At 45.4% G+C, this 18052-nt stretch overlaps 1 protein-coding gene across 1 annotated transcript in view; it reads left to right on the forward strand.

Moving 5' to 3' along the window:
- The window catches only part of CACNA1B (calcium voltage-gated channel subunit alpha1 B), a 312680-nt gene that overhangs the window by 206543 nt on the left and 88085 nt on the right, over positions 1 to 18052 (forward strand). Inside the window, exon 19 of the mRNA XM_074608904.1 lies at positions 2489 to 2595. Coding sequence (XP_074465005.1) covers positions 2489 to 2595 — 107 coding nt within the window. The remainder of the gene's footprint in view (positions 1 to 2488; positions 2596 to 18052) is intronic.

Raw genomic sequence — 18052 nt, forward strand, 5'->3', positions numbered from 1 at the left:
AGCACCAAAGGTGGGTTTTACCATGTGATAAACTGCGTGGTTTAAACGGAGATTTGGAATTTTTCCTGAAATATGGGCTAATCTGTCTTCAAGGTTTATGTAATATTTTAGATCCTGGAGAACTTGTTTGTCCAACATAGATGTATTTAGCTCTTTTAATCCTTGCTCAGAACTCAGTTTTCAAACTTTTTAATTGCTTTCCCTGCTTTTTCTAGATTTTCTTCGACTTGCCTACGGCTTGCTGGTACAGCCTTTCAAGGTTAAAGCATTTCTTGCTATTCTCAGCCTGGATTTCAGTTTGGCAACTGGCATTTTGGTTGAGATTGAGAAATACCATTGAAAGAAAAAGGGGAGGAACTCTAGAAAAACAGAAAGGAAACCTAAAAAGAGAGACGTCATTATTGGCAGGGCCTTTACATGCACTTGTCCCAATATAATGATGGTGTCTGGGCTGTTGGTGGGAGATGGGAGGGAGGGATGGATGGATGGATGTCACCATCGCAGCTCAGAGCTGGTTTCTTCGAGCAGAAGACGATGAGCCTGTGCCCCAGTGAGACCTGGTAGTGCAGGGATCAGGCAAAAAATTAATTATTTTTTTGTAATGATCTGCAATCTCTGGGTGGAAGGAGCTGCAGAGATATGATTAAGCAGTCATCCGCTCAAGAGCGAGCGTGTTCTGAGTTAGGGATGGCTGCCTTCATAATGACAACGGCTCTTTTCTGCTGTTACTTTGAGATATCGAATCTGGCAGAATTACTGATGCTCCAGAGAGAATGTAGTTGAAGCTACAAATTTTAGAGAGATGGTAAAAACTGCACCTGGTGCTTTAGGTGCACAGAAAGGAAAATCAAGAGCCTTTGAATGTGTGTGATTTTAACCCTGCTAGAGAGAGTCCTCAAGGGAAGAAACACCTTGACGATAGCTGCAGAATGAAAGGAAAACCTTAAAAGCCTTCTTATTTGGGGGCCTTACTCCTCAAAAGATCCATGTTCTGCAGCTATCCTTGATTCACAACAAGCTTCCAAACCATTGATGAGTTTACTGGAAGTTCGCAGTTGAGAAATATTGACTTTGTATCATCTTTCAGCGGGGCTTTCTTTTTTTCCACGGCCTGTCTCAGGTTCTTCATTTGCTACGGTGAAGAATTTACTTCTTATAGATTTGCTAATATTTGGAAAGGAAAAAAAATAATCAATGGAAACTTTAATGGTAGCAATTTTTTTTTTTTATTAATTTTACGTCATTTCCTTTTTCCGTCTAAAGGAGAAAAGGAAAACAGTTCCGCAATGATTTCAGCTTAAACAAATAACAGCAAAGTCAGAGCAAGGAACTCTTTATGCATATGGTATTCGGGATGGATAAATCTGTATGACTTCCTATTTCCAAGTTAGATGTCTTACTGTCCCCTCTTATTATTTTAAGCATAACCGTTTCACAGCATTGCTGTCGAAGAGCAGAGGTAGACCTGTGCCGTTTCATAAGGTTTGACAGAGGAGCCTGTGACTGCTCTCAGCCTGACTTGTGGTTGTTCCCTCAGCACGTGTGATGCCGACGTTGCCATCAGAGGGTCCATGTTTATCCTGCCAGGATTTTACTGTCTAAATTGACTGGCTAGAAAGCTCAAAGAACGTTTAACCTAGATGACCACTGAAAATGAACCGGGCTGTTTCTTTACCTCTTGCCCTCATCTCATTGCTGAAGATCCTCTAGTTCGAAGTTGAGCAGTAGTTCTCTTGTCATTACACCAAGGAGGAGGAAATAAATCACGGTTATGCTCTGCGGGAACCTGCAGCGCCAACAGAAGTTAAAAATCCACGCGATCTGGGGGGTATGCAGAAAGCATGAACGTAACCGTCTTTCTGATCTCTGTTTGACACCGCTTTAAGAGGGCTCCTCCTTTCTCTTTTCACCCTGTATGTCCGCGGTGATTCAACTTGAAGAAGTGGAAATATCTGGGGTATAACTGATGCGAGCAGGACCAGTCAAATCCAGTGTTGCTTATTGGACTTGTTTCAGAAAAGCCACACTGGGAAGAAGTCATGAAGGATTTAGGAGTCTGTGTCATGCATTTAAGTAGGACGTAGGGTTTAGAGTGTGTTTACACATGCAGGTCTGACCTCTGGGCTTGTTTCCCCCCAGAAATGTCACACTTATGGTCAGGTCTCTCCCTGCCCTGCTGTAATCTCCTACCTGAATTCTAAGTGATAAGAGGAGACCCAAGAGAGGTAAGAAAACTTTGCAAGGGAGATGGAATTGTGGTAAAAATGCACTAAGCACTTGACCAAGCCTTGCATTTCTCATCCTGACCAGCTGTTGTTGGCACCAAGACCCTACCCGCGAGTCCTTGCAAGGGCTTGTGAAATTCTGCCTTACTTCAATGAGTTTCCACTGTTCTCGCAGCACGGTGGTGACAGTCGCGTATGACTCATGCTCTGGCTATTGCCGTTACATGATGCATGCTCTGATTTCTCTTGATTTTCTGCACCAGGATGAGGAGGAGATGGAGGAAGCCACAAATCAAAAGCTCGCTCTGCAAAAGGCCAAGGAAGTGGCCGAAGTCAGCCCCATGTCGGCAGCTAACATTTCTATAGCCGCGTAAGCATTATTTTATTATTTGGGAACTTCATAATTTGGTCTCTGTTTCTCAGTGTCGATATATGTCTGTTCAAGTGGAGCATCCCATAGTACTCTGTGAGACCTTTGATACCATCTCTGTTGCTGACAGGGCTTTAGGTTGACCGAATACTTCAGCGCTGATCCGTGAATTTAATTAAAGTATTTCTTTTAGTTTGTTTTCCTTTGTAGTGCCTCATCTTTTGCCTTGCTGTAAATAACTGTGCTTTAGGATTTTTTTAAGCTGTCCTAGGATAGATTTCACCAGGTGAAGTGTTAACATTTCACTTTGGATTTTTAACTACGAGAGGTATGGGTGCACTTAATGTATTAACTATTCTTCTTCGAGAATTGAAATGTAAAGGCACCCTCCTAAATATCAGGCTGAGAAACACGCTTGGATGCTCTTTCTTTGCTCTTTGAAAGAGTGCTGGGTTGAATAAAATCATGTCTGTGAACAGTCACTGGTTTGTAGCTGGAAACATCAAATTTGCGTTTTCAGATGCGGGCTTTTCTGCACGGACGTGGACATACGCACAGATTCCGCGATACCAGAATCCTTAAAAAACGTTGCCTTGGGGCCCACCTTGTCATGAGTGCTGATCTAAACTGAAGGGAAAAAAGCATATGTAGGTGAAAATACCTGTCCAGATGTTGTTGAGGTCAATGCAGGGCTGTGCCTGCGTGAGATTACGGGCCCGTGCTCGAGAGCTGCCTACCCTGCATGGATTTACTGAAAAATATGTTCTTCGTAAAGCTCCCTTTAACTCTTCTGGAATTTTAACACCAGGACCACCAGCATCAAAAAAACTTCGGTCGTGCGTTTTACCGAGAGCTGCTGATGTTTCCCAGACCCCTTTTTCAGGGGAGGCTCCCAAAGTCTGGAGCAGCTCGAGCATAGAAACAGAAATTTCCTGTTCAGTTTTATTGCAAAGTACCTGAAATGCAGCAGGTTCTCTGGTCCCCCAGCGTAAATCTCTTGATCCTTGTTCCTGGGAGTTTAATCCACTTCCTCAAAGACAATAGGCCAAACGGAGCCAGTTCAGTACATGTTAAGGAAAAGAATATTATTAATTTGACTATTTTATTCTTCTTAACATTTTATTTTGCCATTACTGCTTTAATCAGCTCCCGTTTATGCTAGGTCTGTTTGTTCATTTTAAATATAATCCTTTTCTTACAAAGATTTTCTGTCCAGCCTTGAAAAGAAGACAAATGAGAATATTTACTCTTGTTCTTTGAATTTCCTGGTACCGTTATTTTAAAATGCAAGATAACGATGCTTATTGTCTTCTTTTTAAATCAAAAGCACAGCGCATGTGAAGATTTCTTAGAAATCAGAAAAAAAAAAAGCCACTTTAATGGAGCTAAGATTTCACACCACGCCGTTAGTTGCTTAAAATAACCTTATTCCATGATTTTTCACCAGGCTTCCACCTGGTTTTCAATACCACAGGGCCAGTTTTGTGACCACAATTGGAAGTGACTCCAAAGTTGTGGATTTCTGCTTATTTTGCCTCAAATTGTTATCTGCCCGGATCCCTCCCTGTGACGTTTGTACAGGCAGGTAATTAGGCTTACAAACGAGCGCGTTACAATGGGCAGTCGATCGCTTCCACATCTACTAAGCACGGAGCATCCTGCGGGCTGTGTGGGAGCCATCATCTGACAACCCTCGTGTGACTTCTCGTTATCTCTGCTTTAGTGCCAGCGAGGTGCCTAAAAGGCCACTCACAAAGCTCCTCGGGCTTTAGTTTGGAAAAAAAAAAATAAAAATGCATTAAGGGCCAATAGGTTGCTGACCGAATGGATAATGACGTAGAGGAGAAGGCAAGGGAGAAGTTGGGTGTTTTGTGAGACAGAAATAGGCGTCTGGATGGATTGCTGGCTCACGATCCGAAAGATATTTAACGAATGCATGCCAAAGCAATTTATTTAATATGCAAATACACCCATAGTGAGCTTCAAAGGGGCTTAGCAGCTGCAGCTTTCAGGTTTGCAGCGCGTATCCCTTAGATATCTCTATCCAATACAGGGGGGCCGATGACGGACCCGTGGCTGACAGCCAAATGTACCCCCGCTACTTCGTTTCTTATGCTCTTAAGCCACACAGTGATCCTGAAGATGGAGCAGATGCTGTTGACGACAAGACTTGCCAGATGAAGCCTCTGATGCGACTCAGAGCTGGACATGCCAAGAATGAAATAGGTCTGGGCATGCTTGGAAACGGGACTTTTGGTGTATGGAAATATCGCGGCAAAAAGCAAATGCCAGTAGAGCTTGGGTACCCCCACCTGGGTGGTGAGCAAGGGCTGGGAAAAAACTGGGACTGAGCTACCAAGGGCCTGCTGCAAAGGGGGCTCTACCCTATCAGGTTATAGTTTTACTTTCTCCTAAAGAATAATTTTTTAGTTTTATAATTTGATTCCTTTCACGATCTATGAAAATGGATTTCTTATAACAACAGGCATCTATAGCACAGGTCAATGCTTTGAAAACGTCAGCCTTTCTCTACCTGCATCCATCCAAACGGGTCTCTCAGGTGTTAGCAGAGGGCACCATGACTTGTATTTCCTTGGTCGTGACGTTCATGTTCCCGGTGTGCTTGTCCACCTCCCGCAGAGGTGATAACGCCGTCCTGGGGCTGCGGCTGGTGAAAAGTCACATCGGTTGTTCTGCTGCTTGACCAGCGAGGTGCTGTGCTGGCTGTTTTGCTCCTTTCTCTTGTCAGTCCTACCTCAAGGACTGCGAGCGTGTCCCTTCTCCGCAGCCTCCTTCCAGGCCGTTGCATCCTCTGCAGCGTTGACTCTGCTCTTCCACCTCCGGCATTTTTCCTCTGCAAATACAGCGTGCACTGGTGGTTTGTACGCTCCTGCAGTTGATCTGCACTGGTTGATCTGCACTGGTTCCTCTGCTCTCCTCTGCCATTCAAGCCGCTCTTCATAACTCAGCTCCAGGAAACATTCAATTTATTGCATCGGTTGCAAAATGTCGTTTCCTAGGCATAAGAATCTGGTTGTTATTTAACGTGTCAGCCTTCTTGGAGAGTCCGAAGGCGTGCCTTCACCTTTCCACATGCAATAGGCTGCTGCATGAGCCACAAATTGCTTTGTGGTTGATAGATGGTGAAGCGCTACGGTGTCATGGGGAGCTGTTTTAATAATATACTCATTATTGCAGTGGCGTTGAGATATCATCTGTCTTGCAACTGACTCGGAGCGCTTTATGACGGTATTCTACCTGCCCTTGGTTTGTAGCTCCTACTTCATCCGTCTTCCAAGATTTCGATGGTTTGTCTTCTGCTCCACCAAAGGGACATAACGCGAGCAGCTTTGTCTGACGGCAGTTTGCTTTTTTCACCTGGTGAACTCTATCCTGAAGGGGCCTTTTTGTTTTGTGGTTTTTCAGGATTGAAAGCTAGGATGGTGCATTGGTTTTGTCATTGTTGCAATGTTTGGTTTAAAACAAGAGTATTTGTTTAACGTGTGTTATTGCTTTTTAATTTGAGCCCATTGTTTCATTCTTATTTTTTGTGATTTTTTTTTTTGTTTTTGTTTTCTGTTTAGCATTTTCCTTGCTTTGTTGTTTCTGGAGGTGAGTTTCTGGGTTTGTTCAGTTTGCCCAGCATTGTCTTTAAGACCCTCTGTTTCGTACAACATTTAAACCACTCAGCCTCTTCAACTGAGCGACTGTACTGACCGACGGGTCTTTAGATCAAACCATTGGTGCAGTTTCCTCGGCCGCCAGAATGGAGGAGGGGGGGGAAAGGGGGCATTTTTGCAGGCGTTGGACGTGCAAAGCACCTTGCAATGCCACTATAAAGGTGCCAGTGAAGGGAGAGCCCTCCGGCTCGTTTCCGTGGGTCACGACAAGACCCCAAGGCAAACACGGGTTTATTTTCTGTATTTGCCTCAACCGAAGCCTGAACTCCCCGCATTTGGGTTCCTCCTCCACCTTTTCTATTCCGGCCAGAGATGCACCAATGGCACGTACAAAAGGGGCTGCCATAAGCACACCCAGCCCAGCGTGGGCCAGCAGACCAGCCGGAGAGGACACGAGCTGGGGCTCACCTGGCACCCAGAGCCCGTGCATTTTCCAATGGCCTCTCTTCACTTTTTCTTGGGAAAAGCCTTAAAATAGCAACCGCAACAGAAAGCAAAGGCTAAATTTGCTAGGTAGTTCTGCTGAAGTCATGCTGAGTGAAACTTTTTGCATTTTGTTACTTGATGATTTTTTTTTTTTTTTAAATTCCCTGTGGGTGATGGTTTACGGTTGTAGCCAGACCCAAGGAATTTATTTTAGCGTAGGTATAGGGTGGATGTTCTGGATGGGAGAAGAACTTCCCAGGTGCAGTGAATGCAACTTTGTTGACAGTGGCAGAGACAGTTCATGCAATGTGGACACCAGGCCTAAACATAGGCTAGGGAATCGCCCACTACCATTTTTCCGAGTTACGCGTGCTTCCCAGGACAATCTTCCAACCCCTCAAGCCCCCTCCTCTCTCCAGGCTCTGACTGGTTTCTGCTGGTCTCTCACATGGTTGTTCAAAGCAGTTGGCATTTTAATTGCACGCCCACAGGTGGATACTGCCTGTTAGTATGAGCAAGTTGACTACTCATTAGAAAAGCGCCAAGAGCAAATACTGGTGGCCCATCATTTCACAGTGACTTCTCGGAGTTGTCTGTCCCTTTTGTACAGGTCTGGGGATGAAGAGGGGGGAGTTGCTCTGTTTCTCCAGGACATTTTCCATCTCAGAGGTTCCATATTTTCCTTTTGTCTTGAGAATTCTGTGGTCTATTTCCAAATTCCTGTTGGGCTCTCGGTACCCAACAAGACCCAGCAAGAAGTGTGCCTGAACACCCAGCCCATAAACCGTCCCTTGCTGGGTGATGTGTAGACTAGAAGAGGTGTTCTTCTCTTGCTGGCTTGTGATTTCTTCCCTTTCTTTTTTCCCCTGAAGTGTGTTGATGTGTGAGGTACTGTGACTCCTCCTGTTAGCTTACCTTTTTGCCCTTGCTGTTGGTGTAACGGTGACTCAGCTACACCTAAAGACACTCTCTTGTGCTCTGTCCCTCGCGGATGGTAAGTAGCATCGAGCAAAGCTCAAGCACTTCTGTCATTTTGATTTGGAAAAGGAGGCTGTGTTTGCTTCGTGGCTTTACACCCTGCAGTTCCAGCACAAAGTTAGTCAAATTTCTGGTTTCGACCAAGCGGACTCCAGCAACGGGAGCAGAGGAGCGAACCTGGAGTGCTGCAGGACTTGCATAACGTTGGCTGGCCAGGTTACAAGGACACTTGGCAGGAGCAGAGCGTGGCCTCCGTTCCCGCACTGCACCAAAGGAGGCAGGGATAAACGCAAAGGTTCATTCAAGTCTCCTGCCAAGGGATGCTGAGATCTGCTTTCAGCAATTTAAAGCAAAATTTCCACAGGTGTATTGGGTGGCAAGGTTTCTCTCCCCGGTCCTGCTGAGGAGGGGAGCGATAGAGCGACTTTGGTGGGTACCTGGTGTCCAGCCGGGGTCAACCCACCGCAAGAGGTATTGCACAATGGTGGGGCTGACTTCCAGGTAAATTAGGGCAGCCCGGTACATTCTCCTCCATCGCGAGTTTTCCACTTCTTTTGCCCAAGAAATTTCTTACCTACGCTTGAGGCGTTTACTTTGAGGGCTTGTTCTCTGCAGGTTTTAGCCGCCGTCCCGGGGGTTCGGCATCCAGCCAAAAGAGTAAAAGGGTCCCCAGCTTGAGCAACCTGGAAACAATCATCTTTGGCGAGCAAGCAGGGCACGCCAACCCCACTTTGACTCCTGCTCCCATTTTGTTTGGCGTGGTACAAACGTAGAAATAGTTTAGCGAAATACTTTACCTGACTGTTCAGCAGATTATTTGCTCCAAGCAAAACTTTTATGATGCCTTTCATAATTTCTCTTATATTCACTCCAGGTTTTTTGACTTCTGGATTGTTGCGTTAGATACTTTACCTGGGCCAACATTTCTGTGCAGAATAATGCATTAATTTTAAGTAAACGTATATTTAAAACTCTACGTATATGCTATCCAAAGAACATTAGATTTTAACTGGACCTTCCGGTTTGCTAGTATTGATTGTTAACAGATTAAAACTCTCATGGAAGCAGGAGAAAAAATGCTGCAACTGAAAAGGCAAATTCGGGAGGTGAAGGGATTTTATTTTCAGTCTTGGGGAGGAATCTTAGGGTGACGTAGATTTAGAAAAGTTACTGTTTATAACTATGAAAAAATGAACGCCAAGATCTATCAAGATATTTAGAATCCTGTTTTCCTGTAGATTCCCTGCCAAAGGAAGAATAAACTCCTTTTCTGTGTAATTCGGTGAATTCTGTATTTAGAACCCCCCGCGTACAATGGTGTTCATACAAACACTGGATGGAGGAGAATCTACAAAATTGCTTGTGGAGTGAAACAAGCTCCTTTCAATAACGTGTAATCCCCCGCCTCAGCTGCAGCGGATGTATGGTGCTCAGAGGTGGCGAGCCGGATTCGGGCAGTCTGAGCTCGGGCACATCCCCGTGCCTCTCGGAGGAGAGAGGTAGGTGCCTCTGAAGAGCAGATCCGAGGCAGGGAGGGAGGAGAAGCAGCCTGGCACCAGCTGCTGGGCCTCAGGTGGATTTTGGTTCTCTGGACGTGGCCCAAGGTCCTCCCTCCAGCTCACGCTCTTCTCCGTGCTGAGGCTTCTTCCTCCTGTCACGGGGCCAGAGTGGGAATTAGCATCCTGCTCCCACTTGGAACTAATTATTTGCAGCACAGCTGTAAAAGCAATCGCCACCTGTTTCTACAAAGACCTCTACCCTGAGGTCCTAAAGATGACTTCTGCGGAGGACTTTCATTGTGTGAGTATAGCATATGGAGGCATAAAGTCCTTGATATCATCGTGTGGCTTTTGGTTCACCTTTTAATTTTTTTCCCTTTTGGTTCCGTTTTTGATTCTTTGGTTGTTTCCCTGTTAACTAGAAGGTGGTGTGTCTGTGGCTTCCACACTTTCTGAAGCTTGCCTGGTCTCCTACCGAGATGCACGCTGCAGTCTGCATTCACTAGGACACCGCCTGTATGAGTCTCCTCCCGATGTCTTTTATGGTTTCTCTTCTCTTCTTTTTTTTTTCTTTTCTCACTTTTTGTTTTCTTTGTTTGTTTTGTTTTTGCATGTGCAGTTTTGTAAAGCAAACTCGAGGTACTGTATCTCGCAGCTCGTCAGTCTCCAGCGTAAATTCACCGTGAGTTGCTCTCTGTTACGATATTCAGTAAATGGATTTATGATATATATCTCTATATTTACAAACCTCCCTCTTTCCCCTTCCCCTGATGCCTTCGCTCCCCCCTTGTTTTTTCCAAAAATCATTCCCATCATTGTGGAAAGCCTCCAGACCAACATACGGTGGAAGGACTGGAAGGTGTGCGACATTGCCATATAATGCTTGTGATTTGATCGTGAGCAACTCTGTTGTGTTTCGTACATTGACTGTGATTTTTTTTTTTCTCCCCTTCCTTCATTTTTTCCTCATCCCCTTAATTATTTTCCATTTTCCCTTCCTCAACTATTTTCCCTCTCCTTCCCTCTGCCCTCATTTGATGGTTCGTCTTGTTCTTACTTGTATTTTTGTTCTCTGTGTTTATTATGCGCTGGGCTGATGGCTTTGATGTTCCACCAGTGTTTGCACTTATGGTTCAATAGGAGAATGGGGGCCCACCATGAGTGCGCTCTTTAACGAAAGCTGGAGGAGGACTTTAAAAGAAAGTTCTGCAAATGGGGCCCAAGTGAGACCAAATTGGAAAACTCTGCATAAATATCCTTGGGAAACTTATACTCATGAGAGCACTGGTCATGCCTGTGCTCTCTAACCTTCTCGAGCTGGAGCTTAAAGCTACAGATATGGCAAAAATAAGGCACTCGGCAAGCTCCTGTGTACTCGTGATTGAGCGAACACAGTGGTAGACCTTCCATTCACTCCACGCACTTCCTAACAAACCGATCTTGCTGGCTTTGCTGTGAATCACGGGTGCGCTTTGACACCGATGCAGGTTTGTAGAAAATACCATTGTTCCCTGACAACTAATACAACAAAACTCGTCATCAGCTTCTCATCAACCCATCCTAGTATCTTTGCTTTGGGTTATACTTTTACCGTTTGACGTTGTCTTTCTTCTTTAATGCTTTTGGAGCGACAAGTAAGTGCAATTCAAACACGCGTGGGTTTGTCCTTACGGGCGCCATAGCAGGCACTAAAGGCACGGGGAAGCAAAGGAGGTTTTCCATCAGTTTCCTGACATCTTCCTTGTTCCCTGTTTTTTGGTGGGTCCTTGTCCATTGGTGGATCTTAGGTGTGTTTGTATCAAAAATACATTGCTATGATGTGTGGGTTTAGCTTCTGTGACCAAGACTGACCAGCAAAAGTAGGTGTGATGTGTCTGTGCTGAGGTCGGAGATCTCATGGGGTTGGGACAGTGAAAATTAGGGGGGAGTAGATTAGACCGAGGCAGCTTCTGGCTCGTTTCTTCCAATGGATTTCCTGGCAGAAAGGTGTGGAGAGAGGTCTGCTGCCCTTTGGGTCTCTCACCCCTGGCAGGAGAGAGGGGTGGTTAAAGGTGGTGACGGAGGAGAGGTGCTGCCGAGCTCCTTCCCTCCCAACACTTGAATTCGCTCCCCTAGAAGTTGCACCAAACCAGTTTGAGGCAATGTTTGCACAATTAGGAATAAAGCCTTGAAAGACTGAAGAATTTGGCCTCTTTTTCCAAACTTCCAGAGGCAGAGCTGCCTTTTAAAAGGATGAAATCGAACTGCAGGTACTAAAATCCCCTTGGAAGGAGGATTTGCCCACATTCGGAGGCGTTTGCCATCGAGGTCTGCCGCTGACTCCCCGCCAGCGATACAGACGGTATAATAGAGGCTTCTTTTGCTGCTATGACTCACATCTGTGCTCCAAACAGAACAAATTTTTACTGCAAAAATCAGTGACTGAGGATTCTCATCCTTTTTAACATTTCTATGCACCGTCTGGGCAGTAATTTGTAATTTCCTATGCAAACCAGGGCCATTATTGGCGTATGAGCTGAGCGTGCATTTTCTTCCCTGTGGGTATCTAAAGAGCATTTCTCCACAAAACCCCCTTGTTTTGATTAAATAAACGCCTGGACCCCGTGGCAGCGTGCAGTACGTAAAAGTGCCAGCCGTCACAGGGCACCAGTAGAGCCCCCCTGAAGCACGAAGACATCTGAAGGGCTTATTTACTCAGTCTAAATGTCATGGTTAGAAATGCGGGTTTTATTTGAAATTCAAAAAGATAAACTGGAAGAACTCCTCCTAGGGACGTGCAGGTGCGGTGGAGTCCCGTTCCCTGGGTGAATGTTAGTCGAGGTTCAGGATGCCTTTCTATCGCTCCGCTTCCCCCCGCTGTGAGTGCTATTGCTGTAATTATACCAAATAGATAAGTGCTCTGATTTTTGTGCGCATAGGAAAGTTGAACAGTAATCTACTAATCTAAAAGAGCTTTTTAAAGGCGGGGGAGGGGGGGGGAAAATATAAAAAAAAATCCCTGTTCCTTTTTCTCCCTTAGGTTTCTCAAACAGCATAAAATAATGTGGGCCTTTATCATCAGTAGCAACCGGGATCTGCAAAACCGCGGTCGTTTGTTCTGAAAGAACAGAACTGATTCGAAAGTATTTTGACATGCAGAGAGCGGGTTTTTCCCCCCCATACACTTTCTTTGATTATTTTTCTATAAAAAAAATAAGTATTCCAAATTGGTAAGAAACTAAGGGCAAAGTACTGGAGCTAGTTTTTTAAAAATAAATTAAAAAATTAATTTTTTTTAAAAAAAAATCAAGGTAATTTTCTTATGCCAATTCCAGGCCTTTGTGCTATAACAAATTCATGAAACAAGCAGTACGAAATCCATTTTTAATTCACTGAGGAGAGGTATTAAATACAGATATGCTCTATTTCTTTAAGTAGATCAGCATTTATCTAAAATACATACTGAAACTGGCAACTAATTTATATGTACATAGGCGATGACACACAGCTAAGTGAATAATTATGGTGGTTTTTTCCAATGGTATGTATTTAAGAGTTCTGGGGATCTTGAATTTTTTTAGGAATACTTCTTACGCTGCCCTGGCTGATGAAATCCAGACCAGTGCATCCAGTAACTTGAGGTTCTCATTGTGTTGCTATTGTTTATTGTTTATTTCTAATAGGATCCAGAGGTGTCAGTCATTGCTTGGACATGAAAAATGGCATGCTCTTAAGGCATTTTCTAGAACGGTAAATAAATCAAAAGCCAGCGTTCCACAAGCTGGGGATTTTTTTTTTTTCCCCAGCAGTGCTGAACACCTGCACCTGCCACAGATATTTTAATTTTTTATTTTTTTTTCTAGAACAAAACTTGTTCTTTTTTGAGCGCCTCTTTCGCTCCCGCCCCACCCATCACAGCACGTCTCTGCTGCCTCCACCCAGCCGTCGATAAGCTGATAGCGTACAGAGGGAAATGAAAAAGCTTAAATATCTTCTGCCGGGATGAATTTGTCGTTTGCCATCCAAGAACCCAAATTGTTCTTGATCTCTATCACTTGCTTTTGTATCTTCGCTGTCTGGGTCATCTGCTTTATTTCCACCCTCAAAGCGCACAGAGGGGGCTGGGACTTCATTCCCTGATGGGTTTGGTCTTGGTTTTTATCAAAAGCCTGGAGCTGACGGTGGGACTTTGGCCACCGCTGAGCCTGGGCTGGGCCGTTGCGGTGTAATTGCCAGAATGTCTCCTGGAGAGCGTGGCACGAACCCTTCAGAGGAAAAAAAGAATTTAAAGCAAATGAAATTTGACTGGATTTTAGGAGAACTTAACGGTTCCACGTATTTAACCTCAGTGGGGTTTTTGTTAAGTCAGGCCATAGCGATGCGACTTTTAATTTCCTTTTTTTTGTTGTTGTTTTACTTTTAACTCTCTCACCCTGTTATTTGTTAGTGAGGATGCGATTACTTGATCACAATTCACAACAGAAATAGCAGAGAAATCTTGAGGTCTGCAAAGGGGTTTTACGACAGCAGTTTAACTTGGGACAGAGTAAATATTTTCTAGCATTTTCTTAAGATCAGAATGTGCATAAAGCTAAGCCTTGTATTTATACTTCTGGGATTAGCGTGTGATGTACTTTTATCGAAAAGTTAGAAAATTCTTCTTCTTAGAGCAATAGGGAGCAGCACGTGCAGGATGGTGAGTTATGGATGAGCGAAATCATTGTGTTATTACAAAACAACTCAAACTGAAAGCGATGAAACTTTGGCTACGTTAACACGGGGAGGCTTTGGCTGAACTTTGCGCCGCTTCCGAGCTGTACAAAACCAAGTGACGCAGCTGTCCCCAAACTCTTCGCAGCAGCACGTAACGATTCCTGCTGCTCTTCGGTGGCCATGGACACCTCAAGGGAGTGGTAGCGAAGGGCTGGAACTTTCCCAACTTTTGTTCTGATACACACCTTGGGCATGTTCTGGCTCTACGCCGGCCAAGGTGTGCGTGCCCATGCGCTCAGCGGCTCCCGAAAGACCTGCCGTGGTGCTGAGCCCTGGCACCTCTGGCATCTCAGCTGCTTCTTATCCTGCTGGGACCAAGTACCTGTGGCCAGCACGTTCTGTATCCACGGTTCTCCACATTGTCTAAAAGAGCAAGTAAAGGGAGTGGAAGTTCAATCTGAGGATGATGTGATTCAGGGCCACAAAGATGCACCGAGGGCTGGAGCCCCTCTGCTGTGAGGACAGGCTGAGAGAGCTGGGGGGGTTCAGCCTGGAGAAGAGAAGGCTCCGGGGAGACCTTCCAGCCCCTTCCAGTCCCTGAAGGGGCTCCACAAAAGCTGGGGAGGGACTCTGGATCAGGGAGGGGAGCGATAGAACCAGGGGGAACGGCTCTAAACTGGAAGAGGGGAGATTTAGATGAGATCTCGGGAAGAAATTGTTTGCTGTGAGGGCGGTGAGCCCCTGGCCCAGGTTGCCCAGAGAAGCTGTGGCTGCCCCATCCCTGGAGGGGTTCAAGGCCAGGTTGGACGGGGCTTGGAGCAACCTGGGCTGGTGGGAGGTGTCCCTGCCCAGGGCAGGGGGTGGCACTGGGTGGGCTTTAAGGTCCCTTCCAACCCGAGTCATTCTGTGATTCTATGATATTGAAAACAATAAAAATATTGCATTTAGTGAACTTTCTTGATCTAAGAAGTTGGCATCTGTGATAGTTTGAAAGGCTTTTCCAATTTCAGTAGCAAGCCTCTGGACACAAGGATGTGATGGAAGGGCCGGTATTATATTAGGCTTTGACCACATTCAAAATTTAGAATTTCTGGCTCATAGACACTAGGAGAAATAACATGAAAGAAAACGTTTTCATTCTGAGAAACTGAAATAACAAAAATTCTGATATATAAAAGCAAAATCAAATTCAAGCATAATATTGGAGCGGACCGGGCAGCGTTTTCCATGGCTGTCCTCGGTGGTGGCGTTTGTGATGCCGCTGCCCCGGCTCGGTGGGAGAGCACAGCGCGTCTCCCGAGAGAGCTCGGGCGGGAGATGTAGCTCATAAAGAGGAAAAGGTGCTAAAGCAGCCAAGCAGCAACTCCCGGGGTCAGCGGCAAAGCAAATTTAATCACTCGTGGTGAGTTCATCTGAAAGAAAAATTGTCTCATCAAATCAAAAAGCGCTAAAACCCCCTGCTTTGTGCGTGCCTACCCCAAACTAGAATGCCGCACTGTGTTTTCCAAGTGGAAAATTGAAACATGGAAAGAGCTTCTCCAAGTTTATGAACAGAAAATCCAATTTTAGTGGAAAGGTTTTTTTTTTTTTGCATTGCATTTTCGGTTGCAACTGTATTTTAACAAGAAATTCCCTTTCATCTGTAATCGGAACGTATTCTTTCATACCCACAATCTAATATGTAGGTATTTTTAACATCAAATTATTATGTTCATAGTCAGCTTTCACTATTTACTGAAGCAAAATTTTAAGGATTGCATTTATGTAGCTGATTAAAGCAGCAGTTTTGCAAAGCAAAGTGCCATTAACTAAAGCAGTGTTTTAAAAGGTTACGACAACAAAATCTTTAATCATTAAGGAATACCCTAAGATTAGAATATCACTAAAAATACACTTTCCTTTCTTGAGCAGTCTAAACACTGACGGGTTGCAGTTTGTATTTATACCAATATTAGTCACTGGTTCATTAATATGAATTTTATTTGATTCTTTATGAATTTTATGGTTTTCTTTCTAGCCACAGGCAGGAGTTGTTTGAATGTGGGCTTCTTAATCCAAGCAAAACCAGTGGAGCTACTCAGAGAAACGTTATTAACAGTAACATATAGTACATTTCCAGCCCAGAGGACCTGAAAACTGAGTATGTTGCCAGTACCCTTCAAAGAGTTCGAAACATTCTGTAGACAGAAAATAGGGATGGGAAGTAATTGTAAAGAAAGTGGATTAACGTTAATCTTTGCACTATGTCTGTAAATCAGAGGTGATAAATGGAATTTTATTAACGGGCTCAGAAGGATTTTAAGAAGCGAACAGGCTTTCAGATAAGAAGCTGGCTTCATAAATAGGTGGTTTTCTCTTGTGGAAAGAAATATTTGTTATCACAAAGGCTCTTTTTTTTTTTTTTTTTTTTTTTATCTGTTTGGACAAGTCATGCTAAGCCGTGGCTGGTACCGTAGATGGTTTGTCTCTGCCCCAGTTCACGCAGCACTCGGTCATTAATGGGACCAAACACCGGGGGAAGCAGAGGAAACGCTTTCGCCCCATCTGGGTTTTTCCATCTCTTCTGCAATCCTTTGCCGGGCGCGCAGGCACCGTTGTCCTCGTAGGCGGGCAGTTGGAATGCAAAGGTGTTTTGTTTTAAGGTGACATTCCTTCAGTGCCATAAACAAGTTCCAAATCTCTCCTCTGCGTGGAAGCAGAGCAGAGCAAGAGGAGAGGAGGAGCTGTCACGTACGGCCACGTCCAGTTGCTGTGGGAACTTGTAGCAAGTGAGAGTCGGATAAATGCAACTGGACAAGCAGACGACACATCCCCTCCCGTTGCTGCCGCTTTGGCTCTGAAAAAACCCTAAATGCCGTCCCCAGAGGGACCAACCTGCTCAGTTGCTTTACTTCCATCTCCTCCGGCAGACTTTACGTGCACTGTCACTTGCTCCTGATGTTCTCGACTGGTTGGAATAACGGTTAATGAGCTTGCCAGGCAGGCGTCGCGTTTTCCTGATTGCGTTTTCACTGCAATTTATTTCCTGCTTATTTTGTTGTTGTTGGCGTGCGTTTTCATGCAGAAAGAAGGAAGGCTGCAGTCATTACTTCTGAACCTCCCGCTCTTTGCCTTGTTGGGGACCCAAGCCAGCGGGTGGCTGTGTGTTGTAGTCGTTTGGCAATCGCCTCCCCTGCTTGTGTCAACGTTAAGGACGCATCTCATTTCTAGACGCTGAGAAATTCGAGTCTGTGACTTCAGTGTCTGTTTTAAGGAAGGGATTTCAGCAAAATAGGCTTGGTTAATATGTGCATTGCTTGGTTTCCGCAGGTTCTCAGTGGTGGATGTACCTGGCAGCACCTTTCATTTAGCCATGAGTCACGTACAGTGGAAGCTTTAGCACCTCAGAGAGAATTTAAAGGCTGATTTGTGATCTGGGTGTAAAGGAAGCCCAACTAAAAAAAGCCTCCCGAAGTGATGCATCCTGTGTCGGAGCTCGCGGGTCCCAAGTGCCTCCTCTGCGCTGTGTGATGAATTCCAGCCCTGCATCCTCAACCTTCTTCCTCACCACATCCGCTCTGATTTGGGAGATTTTCTTTATATCTTGGCTTTGATGGGCTCAGAGCAGGTGCTGGTGGAGAGGCTGTGTCCATGAAAGTTGCCTGATGATTTATGGTGTGTTTTGCTCTCTGCAGGGAGGCCGGAGCTTTGCGTCCCACCCCTGCCTGGTGCCTGTCCCCTGGAAATGGAGAGCAGGATGGAGCACGGGGTGTAGGCAGTCATGCTCTTCTCTGCGCTCTTGGTTTATAGACACATTGAAGGCTTCAGTCGGCATAAGGGCAGTTTCCCAACTCTAACTCATCGTTACTAGTTGTCACTTTGGTGTTGACAGCTCGCTCTGGCTGTTCAAAGCACAAACCACAAGCCAGTCCCTGCCCCGAGGACTTTGGTTGCGAAGTGAGAAATGTCCCCTAAGAACAAATGCGTGTGGTGGCAGCGCGTGGGAGGCTCAGAGGTGCACACACGCAGCCCTAAGCCGTCTCGTTTCCCTGGGCCTGTGTGCTGAAGGGGAGGTTCGTTTTTGTAGCCCCGCTCGGTTTAACGGAGCCAGAACCGCAGGGCTGCAGAGCGCGGCACCCCGTCCATCCCGGAGGACGCGCAGGACATCGCGGGACACCCATCCTGGGCAGCTCTGTCACTCTG

Source organism: Larus michahellis, chromosome 15 (genome assembly GCF_964199755.1).
Source record: "Larus michahellis chromosome 15, bLarMic1.1, whole genome shotgun sequence".
NCBI classification, from domain to species: Eukaryota; Metazoa; Chordata; class Aves; order Charadriiformes; family Laridae; genus Larus; species Larus michahellis.